Source organism: Aedes albopictus, chromosome 1, assembly GCF_035046485.1.
Source record: "Aedes albopictus strain Foshan chromosome 1, AalbF5, whole genome shotgun sequence".
Taxonomy (NCBI): Eukaryota; Metazoa; Arthropoda; class Insecta; order Diptera; family Culicidae; genus Aedes; species Aedes albopictus.
The window spans coordinates 219374824-219392021 of record NC_085136.1 but is presented as its reverse complement, the minus strand read 5'-3'; the positions used below and the strand labels follow the sequence as shown (position 1 = coordinate 219392021).

General features: G+C 41.3%; 1 protein-coding gene across 1 annotated transcript; it reads left to right on the top strand.

The window, feature by feature from the left end:
• Positions 1 to 3325: 3325 nt before the first annotated feature.
• LOC134291094 (uncharacterized protein K02A2.6-like) lies at positions 3326 to 15272 on the top strand. The gene is made up of 2 exons (XM_062858384.1): positions 3326 to 4236; positions 4295 to 15272. Exons 1-2 carry the CDS (start codon positions 3326 to 3328, stop codon positions 6816 to 6818), a joined length of 3435 nt encoding a protein of 1144 aa, XP_062714368.1. The 3' UTR covers positions 6819 to 15272.
• Positions 15273 to 17198: the final 1926 nt, after the last annotated feature.

Below are 17198 nucleotides of genomic sequence, written 5' to 3'. Positions count from 1 at the left end.
ATTAAAATTAAAATTAAAATTAAAATTAAAATTAAAATTAAAATTAAAATTAAAATTAAAATTAAAATTAAAATTAAAATTAAAATTAAAATTAAAATTAAAATTAAAATTAAAATTAAAATTAAAATTAAAATTAAAATTAAAATTAAAATTAAAATTAAAATTAAAATTAAAATTAAAATTAAAATTAAAATTAAAATTAAAATTAAAATTAAAATTAAAATTAAAATTAAAATTAAAATTAAAATTAAAATTAAAATTAAAATTAAAATTAAAATTAAAATTAAAATTAAAATTAAAATTAAAATTAAAATTAAAATTAAAATTAAAATTAAAATTAAAATTAAAATTAAAATTAAAATTAAAATTAAAATTAAAATTAAAATTAAAATTAAAATTAAAATTAAAATTAAAATTAAAATTAAAATTAAAATTAAAATTAAAATTAAAATTAAAATTAAAATTAAAATTAAAATTAAAATTAAAATTAAAATTAAAATTAAAATTAAAATTAAAATTAAAATTAAAATTAAAATTAAAATTAAAATTAAAATTAAAATTAAAATTAAAATTAAAATTAAAATTAAAATTAAAATTAAAATTAAAATTAAAATTAAAATTAAAATTAAAATTAAAATTAAAATTAAAATTAAAATTAAAATTAAAATTAAAATTAAAATTAAAATTAAAATTAAAATTAAAATTAAAATTAAAATTAAAATTAAAATTAAAATTAAAATTAAAATTAAAATTAAAATTAAAATTAAAATTAAAATTAAAATTAAAATTAAAATTAAAATTAAAATTAAAATTAAAATTAAAATTAAAATTAAAATTAAAATTAAAATTAAAATTAAAATTAAAATTAAAATTAAAATTAAAATTAAAATTAAAATTAAAATTAAAATTAAAATTAAAATTAAAATTAAAATTAAAATTAAAATTAAAATTAAAATTAAAATTAAAATTAAAATTAAAATTAAAATTAAAATTAAAATTAAAATTTAAACAGGCTCCGATTTTTTTTATTAAATATGTTTCGTCCAGCTTTCATTCGAGGCAGAAGTGCGGTTGTAGTAGTGAACGCCGATAAAAGTTCACTACTACAATCACACTTCTTGCTCGGATGACAGCTGGAATGAAAACAAGCAGCATAAAATCTATGCCTAACATTCGTCTAACAGCCCATACTAAAACATGTCTAACGTTAGTCTAATGTTAGACTAACAAACATGTTTCGAATTTGCAACATGTCTAACAAAAGTGTGTCATATCTGTCTAATTTTAGACTAACATTAGGCAAAAGTGAGACAAAAAGTTAGCCTAACATGCTGGCCAGTTAGTCTCACATTAGGCTAATGTTAGGCTAACCCTCCGTACTGGGAATAGTGAGTTTTTCCATATGGGAAATGTGTCAAACTACTGTCACGCACACGCAAACGTTTGCACTGTGTGGGGCACTTCATTCCCGGTGGATGGACCACCCTAAATAAAAAGATGTGAACCGTTCGAATGCCCTCCTAAAAATTTTCTCACGACTTCAACGTCCGCGAGTCCAAGCTTCGTCAAAACGAGCTTTTTTAACGCTTCGTGTCGTGCACGTGCGTGTGTTTGTGCATTTGCATTTTTTGAAACCGAAAATTTTCTCGTCTGCCGCCGCCGAAGCAAAGCGAAAGCTTCTCAGCAGCACTTCGTTCACACATTTTCGACAAGTTGGTTGACTAGAATCCAAGATGGCGATGTATGTTGTGATCCGAGTTTCGCGAGCACGTCAGTGAGCGAATTTTTGCTGCGGAAAATCCCACCGGAAGTGTGAAAAGCGTACGAAAATTGTGTTTCATTGTGGAAAACAGTGCGGAAGTGTATTTGGCAGCGAGTTGGAAGGTTGTGGGTCGATACGAAAGCGTTTGCCTGCTTAGTTTTTCCAAATTTCTGCTTCCTCTCGGGTGAGTGAGAAAGAAGAAAAAATCGCTAACAAGAGCTGAGCCGCTGCTACGGTCGATCGTCGGATTGTGTGCGGAGTTCGTTCCGAGCCGAGCTCCGTTGTTAGCACAGGGAAGACCGCGAAGAAGAAGATTCCGTTTGTGTGTCTGCTGGCTAGCTCTGGCGTTCCGCTAGGATTTTGAACCGCGTTTGGTTGAGCGCGGAGCGGCCGGAAGAATATTTCTGGAAGGGTGAAATCTATTTTCCCCAAAGGGTGTTCTGATCTGCCGGTAGAAGTGAGAAATAAGTGCGTTTCCAGGTATTCGAAGCGTTGAGGAGCGTGTGAAAAAGAAGAAGAAAATTTGGCCTCGGAATAAGATTTTTCTTTACGGTGATATTTTTCCTCTCGCGGAAAGTGCTTTGAACCGGATTATTGATATTTTCTGCCCACAACACAAGAGAGAAATAGACGTCACCGTTGTTCAAACTCGGATGTGCAGCCGGAATTGACGAGCATTGGTCTTGAAACTTTTCAACTTCAGGTGAGTACTACGGCGGTTTATTTCTTAAATTTCAGCACGAAATCAATTTTGCCGCAGGGAGTCCCATTTTTTTGCGTTGGTTGCCAAAGCTTCATCATTGTGGAGAAGATTCCTTCGTTTTCTTTTTTCTGTTGTTTCTGGTGGCTTTTCGCGCAGCGGTTCCTCTTGATGATGGAATATTGTTCTTATTATTTTTCTTTCCATTGAGGAGCCATCAGCACTACCACTATTCCACCACTACCACTAGTGTGATGTCGTGACTGGTGTGGCGGACGGACGGATTGTGTTTCCATTTCAGCGACTATCACTGCACGCTGTGTGTAGAACTTTAGGGTAGATGCGTCGGATTCATCGTGGCCTTGGGTATGTCTGTTGGAAGTCTGTCACATCTGACAAAACGGGGCTTACTGTTCTAATCTCGTATATCCGTAATAATTAGCGAAAAAGCCGTAACCAACAAAATGTACACAATTTGAGTAATTGCAGGAGTGAAAAGAAGCTAGATTTGTCTTCTAAATGCTCACAAAGTTTCCTTGATATCACTTTTCTAACTATTGAAAATCACTGATTGAGTGAAAGGCGTAATCCCATTCTATTCCAAACGAACAAAAACAAGAATTACGCCTTCTACTCCTTTGTTTTTGTTCGATCCTAGCAATCGCAGCAATCATTGACTGCGGTGCATAAGAAAATTATTTCATTCAAAGTGTAACTGTCAACCAGAATAAACGTATTGTTAGCACTACATTTTTGAAAGTTTTATTTCTGGAAGTTCCGGAAGTATCTGGAAGAAACACTTCAGCTGGCGACGAGGAAAGTTCTGGATTTTCAAGAGCTCCAGAATTGAACCCGGAAGAAGGATGGCAACGAACGAAGAACTCCAAGCAGCGATTCTGCAGATGACCCGGCTACTCCAGCGGTTGGCCGTTCCTCAAGCAACCAACCCCGAGCAGGTACTGGAGTCACTGTCGACGAACATCAGCGAGTTCAGTTTCGATCCGGAAAACGGCACCACTTGGTTTGCCCGTTACGCGGATCTGTTCGAGAGCGACGCGCGAAGTCTGGACGATGCAGCCAAAGTTCGGCTTCTGCTCCGGAAGTTGGACACGGCCTCCCACAGTCGCTACGTCAACTATATCCTTCCGAAGCTACCGAGGGACGTTTCGTTCGCCGACACCGTCAAGACGCTGACGAAAATCTTCGGTAAGCAAACCTCCGTCTTCAACAAGCGATACCAGTGTTTGCAGCTGGTTAAATCCGAGACGGACGACATCATCAGCTATGGTGGTAAAGTCAACAGGGCGTGTGAAGAGTTCGAGTTTCAAGACTTGAAGATCGACCAATTCAAGTGCTTGATTTTCGTGTGCGGACTCAAGGCACCACGCTACGCGGACATCCGAGCAAGGCTACTTTCCCGCATCGAAGGTGAAACGCCAGAAGCGCCAGTGACGATCCAGACTCTGATCGATGAGTTCCAGCGGCTCGTCAACCTCAAGTCGGACACCACGATGATCGAACATCCATCAAGTTCGAAGCAATCGGTCCACAGCGTTTCGGAGAAGAAGCCTGGAAATCGTCCACCGAGAACGGAAAGCAAGTCAAGCCCTCGTACTCCCTGCTGGCAGTGTGGTCAAATGCACTACGTGCGTGACTGCTCATTCTCGGACCACCTGTGCAAGGTATGTAATCGCGTCGGCCACAAGGAAGGCTACTGTGGCTGCGTGAAAAAGTCTTCAAGCGACTCTTCAACTCCACCCCGTGAGAAGAAGCAGTACCAGAAGAAGAAGAAGCCCGGTTCCAGATCAAATCTTTGCCCAACTCAACGGCAGTGTGGTGTTCAGCGTCATCGACCTCTCCGACGCGTATCTCCAGGTGGAAGTCGACGAAGAATCGAAGAAACTTCTCACCATCAATACGCACCGAGGTCTGTTCCAGTTCAACCGCCTAGCTCCTGGTGTGAAGTCAGCACCTGGAGCGTTTCAACGACTGGTCGACGGCATGATCGCTGACATCCCTGGTGTTCGAACGTTTCTCGATGATGCCATCATATTCGGACCAACTTGGGAAGCACACAAGGCGTCTCTGGACATGCTACTGCAACGTCTGGAGGAATATGGATTCCACGTCAAGCTGGAGAAATGCCGGTTTTTCCAAACCGAACTAGGCTACTTGGGGCACATCGTGGACTGCAACGGCATTCGCCCGGATCCGGAGAAGCTCCAAGCCATCGCCTCCATTCCGGCACCAACCAACGTTTCCGAACTGCGATCATTCTTGGGAGCCGTTAACTTCTACGGCCGATTTGTTCGCAACATGCATGAGATTCGTCATCCTCTCGACAAGCTACTCAAGAAGGATGCGAAGTGGCAGTGGAATTCCGATTGCCAACGGTCTTTCGAGCGATTCAAGCAGATTTTGCAGTCCGATATGTTGCTGACGCATTATGATCCGAAGTTACCAATCATCGTAGCAGCGGACGCTTCAAGCACGGGCATCGGCGCAGTAATCTTCCACGAATTCCCCAACGGACATCTGAAGGCAATCCAGCACGCATCAAGATCCCTCACTCCGGCGGAACAAGGTTACGGGCAGCCGGAAAAAGAAGCTCTGGCACTCACCTACGGCGTAACGAAGTTCCACAAGTACCTCCTAGGACGCCGATTCACTCTTCTGACGGACCACAAGCCACTGTTATCCATCTTTGGTTCGAAGAAGGGTATTCCATTGCACACCGCAAATCGCCTTCAACGGTGGGCGTTAATGCTCCTCAACTACGATTTCGACATCCGCCACGTGTCCACCAACGACTTCGGGTGCGCCGACATGCTGTCCAGGTTGATCGACCGTTCCAAGCAACCCGAGGAGGACTACGTCGTAGCAGCGATTTCCCTGGAAGAAGATATGGTAAGCATTATCCACGACACTATCGACCAGGTACCAGTCTCTTTCAAAGCCATTCAGGAAGAGACGAAGGCAAATGAAGCTCTACAAACGGTGTTGAAGTTCATCCGTGACGGTTGGCCAAACGATGCACGGTCAATCACAAACCCCGATGTTCGTCCGTACTTCAACAGGCGGGAATCCCTCACCCACGTCGACGGGTGTATATTGTTCCACGACAGGGTTGTCGTTCCAAACAAATTCCGAAGGCAAGTTCTGAAGCAATTTCATCGTGGACATCCCGGCATGGTACGCATGAAGTCGATTGCCCGCAGTTTCGTCTACTGGCCGGGGATCGACAACGACATCGAGGATTACGTTCGGCGGTGCACTCCATGCTGCACTGCGGGAAAGGCACCAATCAAAACAACGCTTGAATCATGGCCCATTCCAGACAAGCCGTGGTCCCGCATCCATGTGGATTACGCCGGACCTGTGGACGGTGTATTTTTCCTGGTGGTGGTGGACCCGTACACCAAATGGCCTGAAGTGTACGCAACGAAAACTACCACGACGAAGACAACAACGAAGCTACTCTCTCAATCGTTCGCAACGTTCGGAGTACCGGAAACCATAGTATCCGACAATGGTACTCAGTTCACCAGTCACGAATTCAAGACGTTCTGCGAACAGCATGGCATCCGCCACGTCCGCACTGCACCATTCCATCCACAATCCAATGGGCTAGCAGAAAGGTTCGTGGACACGCTGAAGCGGACTCTTCGGAAAATTCGATCGGGAGGAAACACACTGGAGGAAGCGCTGCAGACATTTTTGCAAGTTTACCGGTCAACTCCAACGGCCGACCTCGGTGAAAAGTCTCCTGCAGAGGTGATGTTCGGACGACCGATCCGTACAGTTTCGACGTTGTTACTACCGCCCAAGCATTCCGCACCAGAACTACAACCGAAGGCCAGGAAGCAGAACGAGCGTTTCAACAAGAAGCACGGAGCAGTTTCGAGGAAGTTTGCTCCCGGCGATCTCGTATATGCTCAAGTCCATCAAGCGAATTCCTGGCAGTGGCAAGCCGCCACGGTCATCGAGCGTATCGGCAGTGTAACGTACAACGTTTTCCTGGAGGATCGTCAGAGGCTCATCCGCTCGCACACAAACCAGCTCAAGCACCGTGCGGTTGACTCTGCTCCAGATCCTGTTCCGAGTCAAAATTCAAGCCCACTATCGATATTCTTCGACGGCTTTGGATTAGATGTGGCGTCTCAAGCAGTTCCGAATCCGGCACCCGCCGAACTGGATCAGCGCAACCTGGAAATAGGAACAGACGAGTCAGAATATTTTTCAGAAGATGACGATGAAGAACCGCCTCAACCAGATCCAGTACCAATCCCGGTTCCGGCAAGGGAGCGGCGGCAGACCCGTTTACCAGCAAGATTCGAGCCCTACTGGATGACTTAAGGGGGGAGATGTTCGATCCTAGCAATCGCAGCAATCATTGACTGCGGTGCATAAGAAAATTATTTCATTCGAAGTGTAACTGTCAACCAGAATAAACGTATTGTAGTTAGCACTACATTTTTGAAAGTTTTATTTCTGGAAGTTCCGGAAGTATCTGGAAGAAACACTTCAGTTTTGTTTGGTGCTTTGTTTACGAAAGTGAAAGGCGAAACTGAAATCAACACGTAAACACGGCGATAGTAGAAGGCGAAACTGAAATCAAAACGTAAACACGGCGAAAGCAAATGGCGAAATTCTGTCAAAATCATAAACAAGGCGAATAGTAAAAGGCGATTCTGAAAATAATATCGATTCGAGGCGCATAGTATTGGGCGAAATTAGCATTCTCAGGTATCAATTCAGGCGTAATCAAATAAATGCAATTTTTAGTGCAAAAAATAACAAATTCGTGCAGTGTTCTTATGTCGTTTTCGTTTTTGCGGTGGAGCTACACCGGTGTAGCACTTTTGCACCGAAAATGTTCGTTTTTGATTTTCGTGCTACACCGGTGCAGCACTTTTTCTGCACCGCGCATGATAGTGTAGCACTCAAAAAATCGGGAGTGTAGCTGGTGCACACCGTGTCCACCAATCAGCGTTTGCAAAGTTGTCAATATTTTGGTGTTTATACACGTACACCAATGCAACTGCACCGAAAATGTTCGTTTATTCTGCAAAAAGTGTAGCACGAAGCGGTGTAGCACCGCCGCAAAAACGAAAACGACATTAGAAAAATAAGAAACTATGTCAGAACTGTATCAATAAACTTTATTTAGATTGAATTATTCTGTATTACTTCTAAATAGGAATTAAAATTTGATCGGCAAAATTCGGTTGTTGTTTTCGCATTGTTATTGCTTTGTTAGTTACGCCCTATTCGCGAATTACTCCCGATATGAATCAATGAATGAATCCCGGGGAAACTGCTGGTAATAAGTCTAGGGGAGTTCCAGGGACAGTTTCCGACTGGAGCAATTCCTTCAAAATAAAACAAGAAAATTAAACTCGAAGAGGGAAATTTTGTTACCAGACTAGCGGTGAACAAGCAATGATTCTAATGTCTGTATTGAGTAAGTATTTAGTAGTAGGTATAATCATTGACGGTATAACGAACAGACACCACTTGTGTACGACACCCGTTCTGTCGATCGGGAGTCGAGTCAGTCTATGTTCAGACGCGGCGTCTATCGGCCACCGGGGCGCGACTCGTGAGAGTGAAATCGTATTGGTCGATACAAGATGGCGAACAGGATGAAAATTGGTGCGTGGTAAAGAAAAAAATCAAATGTGCTTTAGAAAAGATTTGTGCAAAAAGAAATAAAATAAAAAAGCGTTATAATTTACGTGAGTGAATGGTAGAATGTGATGAAATTATTGCGTGAGCGGGATGATCAAGAAAATTTTGAAAAATGGCGGATAGTTCGTGGCGTCAGCATGGATGAAATAGTGGTCGGAAGAGCGTGGTTCGAGAGATGTGTATGTGCGGGGAGATGAAGTGATAGAAAAGCAAAACGAAAGCCGAACAGCAAACGAAGAGGGTTAGCAGTTGAAAGTGATGGTGAAGAAAAGCGAGCTTTTTTTGGGAAGAGAAACTCAGACCAACGGGTGACATGTTTGTATTGGTGAGGTATTTTTGGAAAGTGCTATCAGCCATAAAAAAAAAGCTCCGAAGATTTTTTAATACATGAACAGCGGCGTTATGATTGTAGTGGTACTGATATTGCCGAAAAGCTGGTGAAACGGTAAAACCACATGTTTTGTGCACGGGGTGAAGAATGGAGCATCAAATGTTTTGGCATGCAGGTATTTCTCATGGGACATACAATGGTTTGTTTGTGCATATGAAAACCGTGGGCTGAGAGCTGCGTGCTGAAAAGTATATGTGAATGAAAAGGTTAAGATGTGTGCGCTTCGTGCTGGAATGTTTGTCGGTGGGTGATGATTGAAACGAGTCAGCTACGTGCCGTGCTAATGTATTGTGTGCTGGGCTGTGGAATTTATCGAAGGGGCGATCGAGAAGGAGTTTTCTGCTGTGTATGATGGATATTGTGAAATGGTTTATCAAGACATTGCTAGAGGTATGCATGTATATGTAAGAATGTAGAAGCCTCGGAGATTAGAGAATGTAATTCTCTACAGTATGTACAAATGGAACTGCTGAACAAAGGTAAGAATTTTCCAATTATAGTAAACAAATTCCTGGAGTTGAGTGTAGGTTTATATTTATCGATTCATATTGGGATATATATTTGGGGGAATCATATGCTAGTATGCGGTTGTTGCTGGTCGCCACAGATTTATTGCCATAGGGATGAATGCGGTTTGAATGCTTTTAGAAATAAATTGATTTTTTTTATAAAATGAAAGTGCAAAGAGGTTTTACTTACTTTTTTAACAGATGCCGCAGTTATGCCGGCGTTTAAAATAGGATCAGATCCTCGAAACGACTGGTTGAGATGGAAAAGAGCATTTGGCAGATTTGTCATTGCAAATGCAATTTCCAATGATGAAGAGAAGTTCAACCTACTCTTGGTTCTTGGGGGTATCGAGTTACAAACCTATTTCGATAAAGTGGACAAAGTTCAAGTCGGTGTCATTGGCGACAATGACTCGGAAATGCAGATTACGAAATACGATTCTGCGGTTGTTGCGCTCGATAATTACTTCGCACCTCAATTGAACAAGAGATTCGAAAGGCATCAGTTCAGAGCCATGAAGCAAGACCAGCAAGAAAATTTTGAGGAATTTGTTTTTCGATTGAAAGACCAAGCAGATCGGTGCCTATTTCCAGACGATGATGATATGATCGTAGATCAAGTCATCGAAGGCTGCTGGTCAACCGAACTGAGGAAGAAACTTTTGACGGAAGAGAAGAGCCTAGCTGAAGTTTTGCAGATCGGGAAAACAATGGAAGAAGTCCAGAAACAGTTTCGACAATATGGAAAACCGAACTTCAGCGTGGAGGACAACCCAAATCCAATAATAAATAAGCTGTCAAACTATCGCCAAACGGAAAAAGGAGTACCTGGTGAAAATTCACGGAAATGCTATAACTGTAATAGGCCCGGACATATTGCCAAGGACTTCCAAAGATGCCCGGCTCGAAATGTGACTTGCTTCAATTGTGGTTCAATGGGTCATTTCAGAGCCCGTTGCAGAAAGAGAAAACAAGAAGACACGAAGAGACAAGATGGTTATAAAAGAAAGGTGTACGCGGTTGTGGAAAGTAAACCGGATGAATGGAACAAAACTTTGGATAAGGCAGTATTTTTTGTTGATGAGGGCCCGAACTCCGAAAAACTCTGCTTCAATATTGGAGGTGTATCAACATCGATGGTAGTAGACTCTGGTTCACCCGCAAACATCATCCGAGAGCAGACATATTTGAGACTGAAGGAACAGGGAGCAAAAATCATAAATGAACGCGGCACCGATCAAATCGAATCATACTATGAATCATTTGCTTCAGAAGAGAAAATACTGTTCACAAAGGCGTTCGAAGCAGAAATAAGCATTCCAGGAGAGGAGAATGGCTGCTGGACACACATCCTGGTGGCACCTAAAGGACAGACGGATCTTCTTAGCAAATCGACAGCTTTCGCTTTAGGAGTACTGAGGATTGGATACAATGTCAACAAGTCGGTCAACAACGTGATCCAAGAGAGAGCAACGGAAAACCAACTATGCAACGAGTTTCCTAAGGTTCCAGACATGCCCTTGAGGATAAAACTTGATGATAACGTAAGTCCCGTTATACAGCCTGTGCGCAGACTTCCACTTTCAATGGAAGCGGATGTAGAAAAGGTGAGTCTTTAGTGTTCAATCTAGTTATAAATAAAAGGTTCATGTGCGAAAATTTATTTAAATCATTATCTTAGGTGATCCAAGATCTGCTTGATAAGAACATTATCGAAAGAACAGATGGTCCATTATCCTGGGTATCACCATTAGTCCCCATTCGGAAAACCGACGGTCGGATTAGACTCTGTGTGGACATGAGAGTTGCAAATCAGGCCGTAATACGAGAAAATTATCCGATGCCAAACATAGACGCTGCTATAGCCTCTATACCAAAAGTAACCAAGTTGTCAAAAATTGATCTGGAATCGGCATACTACCATTTTGAGCTAGACCAAAAAAGTCGAGATATAACGACATTCGTTTCGCGCAGTGGAACATATCGATTTTGCAGATTGATGTTTGGTATCAAATCTGCACCAGAATTGTTTCAACGAGCAATGGAGATTCTGTTTCGTGGAATAGAAGGTCTTATAGTCTTTATGGATGATTTTTTGATTCATGGTAGCACAGACGAAGAACACGACTTGAGATTGGCACAAGTCATGAATCGTATCGACGAATTGAATATGAGAATCAATGAATCGAAATCAGTTTTCGGAGTTACAGAGACAGAATTTTTGGGACACACGATTGGAATATCCGGTATAAGACCAACGCAAGAGAAAGTACAAGCTATTTTGAGTCTGCGACCTCCAAGGAATCTAACCGAGCTGAAATCATTGCTAGGAATGATCACTTTTGTTGGAAAATTCATTCCGAATTTGTCAACCTTAACCTATCACATGAGAGGATTATTAGTGAAAGATGAAGCGTTTCTGTGGAGAGACGTTCATACGATGGAACTGGAGAACATCAAGCGTATGCTTGGAAACGTCAAATCGTTGGGATTTTTCGATCCATCCGATGAAACATTGCTGATTACAGATGCTAGTCCGGTTGGGGTTGGGGCAATTCTTGTCCAGAAGAAAGACGGGATATCCAGAGCTATTTATTGTGCATCACGTAGTTTGGCGTCACATGAGAGGAAATACTGTCAGACGGAAAAGGAATGCCTCGCAATCGTCTGGGCTATGGAGAAATTTTACATTTATCTCTATGGGAAGAGGTTTACTCTAGTGACGGACTGCAAACCCCTCCAATATCTTTTCAACCGTGCGCAGTCCAAGCCATCTGCGAGAATCGAGAGATGGATTTTGAGATTACAGGCGTTCGATTTTGATGTGAGGTACGAACCGGGAGATCAAAACCTTGCAGATTCCTTGTCTCGGTTGGCTGTGACTGACACAAGTTTTTCAGGAGAACCTGATGTTATAAAATGGGTAATAGACGAAGTGAAACCAGCGTCTCTTCCACTGTCGGAACTGCAGACTGCTACCCTTCGAGACGAAGAACTGACCATGGTCAGACAGGCAATTGAGAGTGGAATATGGGATGACGTACCGGTTCAATACAGAACAGCAACAATTAAAGACGATTTGTCACACTGCGATGATCTGATTTTAAGGGGAGACAGGATCGTTGTTCCGCGACAACTTCAAGAGAGAATTGTACAGTTGGCTCACATCGGACACCAAGGAAGCACGGGCATCAAAGCACATCTACGGTCAAAGGTCTGGTTTCCCGGCATGGATAAAATGATTGAACAAACTGTGAGAAGCTGCAAACCATGTCAAATGACTGGACTTCCCGATAAACCAAATCCAATCACACGACGCATACCGACGGAGCCGTGGCAAGACCTTGCGATGGACTTCAAAGAAGGATTGCCTTCAGGAGAATCTCTACTCGTTGTAGTGTGTTATACCAGCAGGTTCATCCAAATCGAACCGATGTCTCCAGCAACGTCACAAAAAGTTATAAGAGCATTGCTAAAGATGTTTGCATCATTCGGGATTCCTCGTTCTATTACAGCAGACAATGGTCCTCAGTTTCGATCATCAGAGCTCAAACAATTTTGTGCGAGTTTCGGTATACATTTAAACCTATCTACGCCGTATTGGCCGGAACAAAACGGGGCCGTAGAACGACAAATGAGGAATTTGGGACGTCGAATTAAGATCAGCACCATCCAGGAATCAGATTGGAAATCAGATCTCTTGGAATATATTCTCATGTACCATTCTACACCACAAGAAACAACAGGTATCTCTCCAGGTCGAATGATGTTTGGAAGAGAATTGACGAACAAAATTCCTTCCATCCACAAAAACCAAAGTTTATTTTTGGAGGAATCAAGGGATCGCGATATGATGCTGAAAGAGAAAAACAGGATAAGAGCGGACTCAACTAGACGTGCTACACCACACACGATTCAGGTAGGAGATACAGTGATCATGAAAAATTTGAAGCAGGGATCGCTACAGCCTACTTTCACTTCCGAAGAGTTCATGGTCACTGAAATAAAAGGTGGGGAGATAACTGTAAGATCAGCAGATTCTGGTAAGACATACAAGAGAAATAGTACACATTTCAAAGTATTGAAAAAGGGGGTAGAGGGTAGAGAGGTAGAGGAATCTATGTTACACATTTCAGAAGAAGAAGAAGGTTCGGAAACACAAGAAACAAGTGAGGTACTCGGAAATCAAGGTACCGCTAGACAACGACGATCAGTTCAAGTGCCAGGAAGATTCAAAGATTTTGTATTGGAATAGTTCTAAAGTAAAAGAGTCTGTGACTACACGTGTAAGGGTGATTCACAAAAAAATTATATATAAGAGATATACAAATATAAATAAGACAGTTCATATTCAACTCGTGTATGGCACATCCGAAATAAATTGAAGCTAACCAATTACTTTAAGTTGGGAGAGATGTATTGAGTAAGTATTTAGTAGTAGGTATAATCATTGACGGTATAACGAACAGACACCACTTGTGTACGACACCCGTTCTGTCGATCGGGAGTCGAGTCAGTCTATGTTCAGACGCGGCGTCTATCGGCCACCGGGGCGCGACTCGTGAGAGTGAAATCGTATTGGTCGATACAATGTCGTTTTCGTTTTTGCGGTGGAGCTACACCGGTGTAGCACTTTTGCACCGAAAATGTTCGTTTTTGATTTTCGTGCTACACCGGTGCAGCACTTTTTCTGCACCGCGCATGATAGTGTAGCATAAAGTGACCAGATGATCAGAGCTCGAACGCGGGACATTAATTTGGAAAGATGCATAGTAACGTGAAATCATGATCTACTTTTTTTTTGTTGACGAATACGTAACGATTTTTCTTTTGTTCTTAGAATATGAAGCACTCATTCCTTCTACCAAGCATATCTTTCTGCGTTGTGAGCTTCGCAGAAGTGGGACAAACTCATAAACATTTTTTCTACAGTCTTCAAAAGCAACCTGATAATTGAATCTAGCTGTCAAAAATGGTTTTAATATTTCAACTCTCAATTGCTTTCAAAATTAAAATTAAGGTGCTTCGTACATAACTGAAACAAAAATCGTTTATTACAGCATTTTTGGCTGACAAGCATGACGTGAACTCTACAATTTTTTGAGGTTATTTTTACCCTCAAATTGCCTGAAAATGTTAACCAATCTAGCTTCTGCTTGTCCAATTTTGTCATTTGCTTACTGTTTTCTTAAGTAGCTTGGATGCTTCTCTGTCAACATTGATTAACTTATTGGATGAATTTAATTTACGAGCGTACTCGTACCAGTCAATGAAGGTTTTGATATTCACCCATTTGAAAAAAAAAATAACTGTCAAAATAAATTTCCAATAAAAGTTTACTATACTGGGTTCGGAAAGATTTTAACTTCGGGCAACGAATTCCCTCCAGATTTTTCATCTGACTGTGCGCAGTGCGCACTTACATAGTTTTCTGCCCTGAAGTTTGAACTTGAGACAGTTTCGTTTATTACTTTTGTAATTGTACTCTTGTAACTCTCTATTTTCTTCACCGAACTGTAAAATGATGCTGTCTGACTGTGCATAAAAATCAACCAAATATTCGATTTTTTTTCTTTTAAAATAAAAAAAATGCTAGGACATTTTTATCGCTCGATAAAAAAAGCTTTCAATAGATTAAACTTTACTGTAACCCACAATCTTCATGTACTTTCTCGCCAAAATCTTTCAGTTTTTGAACTCTGATGTTGAAAGTTCCGTTAACCTTCTTTGTGCATTAGCTTGCGCGCACCTCGCTGACCTAGTGCACGTTTAGGGGTCATAATGACCCTAACACACGAAGAGGGTTAATATGTTTGATGTGATTTGTGCTTTGTACAAAACCGGTTTGACTATTTTGGCTTTGAAATTAGTACATACAATATTTTGAATGCTTGTTGAATTTTTTTCAAACGCGGGACATTTTTACGATTTGAGACGAACGCGGGACATTTCGCGGGACATAATTTGTCGCGGGACATTTGGTCAAAATGCGGGACTGTCCCGCGAAACGCGGGACGTCTGGTCACTTTAGTGTAGCACTCAAAAAATCGGGAGTGTAGCTGGTGCACACCGTGTCCACCAATCAGCGTTTGCAAAGTTGTCAATATTTTGGTGTTTATACACGCACACCAATGCAACTGCACCGAAAATGTTCGTTTATTCTGCAAAAAGTGTAGCACGAAGCGGTGTAGCACCGCCGCAAAAACGAAAACGACATAATATACTCTCATTGGTAAACAAGCATGTACTCTACCATATTGAGAGCGTACCTAACTGATTCACATTCTGATTGATAGGCGACATTTCTCCATGTAGTCAGAATCTATCGTGGCGCTATGATCGATTCTGATCACACTCAAGTATGTTCTAATGTTCTAAAGTGTCAACGACACAGCTGAGAACACCGTCGGGTACGTGAAACTGGGTCTACGCAATGAATGGTTTCACGGAGGAGTGTAGAGTGATTTTGCAGGAGAAGAACGCAGAGCGGCAATGCTGCAACGTGGCACCCGACAGAATGTGGAAAAAATATAAACAGAAGCAAGGGGGCAAAATAAGCCGCGTGTAAAAGTGGAGTGTGAATAAATGGAACTGCATTTCCAAGAAACACGGAAATTCTACTAGAAGTGCAATGTAGGTATCCATCCCACAACAGCTTAGTGCATCAAGCTTAGTAATCAAGCCGGCTTCGTCGACGGCTGGTCGGTCAACAACTGATCAGAGCTTCACCGTACGGCAAATCTTCCAGGAATGCTGTAAATGTCAAGTCCTTCGTAGGTACGGCTGCAACCCTCAATTCCGCAGACTGCCTGCGTAGAGGCTGGTCTGCTACTCTTACTGATGTTTATCCTCGTAGCTCTCTGAATCTAGAGTTCGGTTTTCTTCAGTGAGAACACGAGAAGTGACGACAGGATCTTCTCGTCGAGGGAAAGAGAGCTCTAAACACAGTAGGCAACATCAAATCCATCCCCCGTCAGCACTGAGATAACTTGTGGAACTAATCAAGGACAACTGTTGAACACGGTTGAACCGATCATTTACCAACGCTCAAAGACCAGAGAGATACCTCCCGATCGCGAACTGGGCACACACTTGGGAGATGGTCCGTTCCACAAGGAGTGTGAGGTGTGCGTGTGTCCATCTACCAAGGCCAACGTCGACACTACGACATCGCTAACAACATTGGAGAAGTCCTACGGGACGATCCTGATACCATCAAAACACTGATTAATTTTCTCCAAGATTGTAATCTATGTACAAAATCATCTAACTGCTCTCTTTTTTTGGTCAGCCCTTAATATGTATTTCAAGCCTAACTTTACCAAACACCGTATCTAACAAAATCCACGAACGGAAAAATCGAAGGGGAAGGTCGCTATTCCCATAGCAACTCATACATTGAGTATTTCGGAAACGTGAAAAATCCGGGTATTTTTCACAAAGCATTTGAGGGACCCAGAATGCAAGGGGTGGAAGTGACCATTTTGTCGATTTTGAGCTAAGCATACATATCATAAAATTCTTTAGATGTCAAGCTTTCAGGAACTTTTTTGAGATTGTTTCTACGATGATTAGAAAAATTACAATAAATCAGAGAAAATTGGGTTGATTTTGATACTCCATATAATGTATACATTTTGTATGGGATGAAAAATTGGAAACCTCATTTACTCCAAAGTGGATTTATGACACTTACACCCCTTTGCTACTGACCCCCTCATTTCAAAAGAAGAGTGATACAACTAGTCCTCAACAAAATTCAGCGTTTTATGTGAAAACCTGTTTTTTGTTTACATATGCTACATACAGTGTTTGGTAAAGTTAGGCTTGATTTGTTCATTATTGTAGTGTGCAGAGGAAGCTCTCAGTTAATAACTGTGGAAGTGCTCATTGAACACTAAGCTGAGAAGCAGGCTTTGTCCCAGTGAGGACGTTACGCCAAGAAGAGGAGAGGAGTGTAGTGTGTTGGGCTAATGTTTAAAGTCATATAAACACAACTATAAAGAATGAACAAAAAAAAAAAAGATTTAGAATTCCCTGTACATCGGCCAACAATAGATAGCTCATCATAACTTTTTTCAACGTTTGAAAAGTACCTATGTTCCGAGAATTTTCAAGCCTTAATATATTGCCAGGCACCAAATT

Bases quoted from the DNA above. Each gene is read 5' to 3' on its own strand.
- LOC134291094 (XM_062858384.1), top strand. From the start codon at position 3,326: ATGGCAACGAACGAAGAACTCCAAGCAGCGATTCTGCAGATGACCCGG. The intron at 4,237-4,294 runs GTACCAGAAGAA...ACTCAACGGCAG, and splicing joins CCACCCCGTGAGAAGAAGCA to TGTGGTGTTCAGCGTCATCG.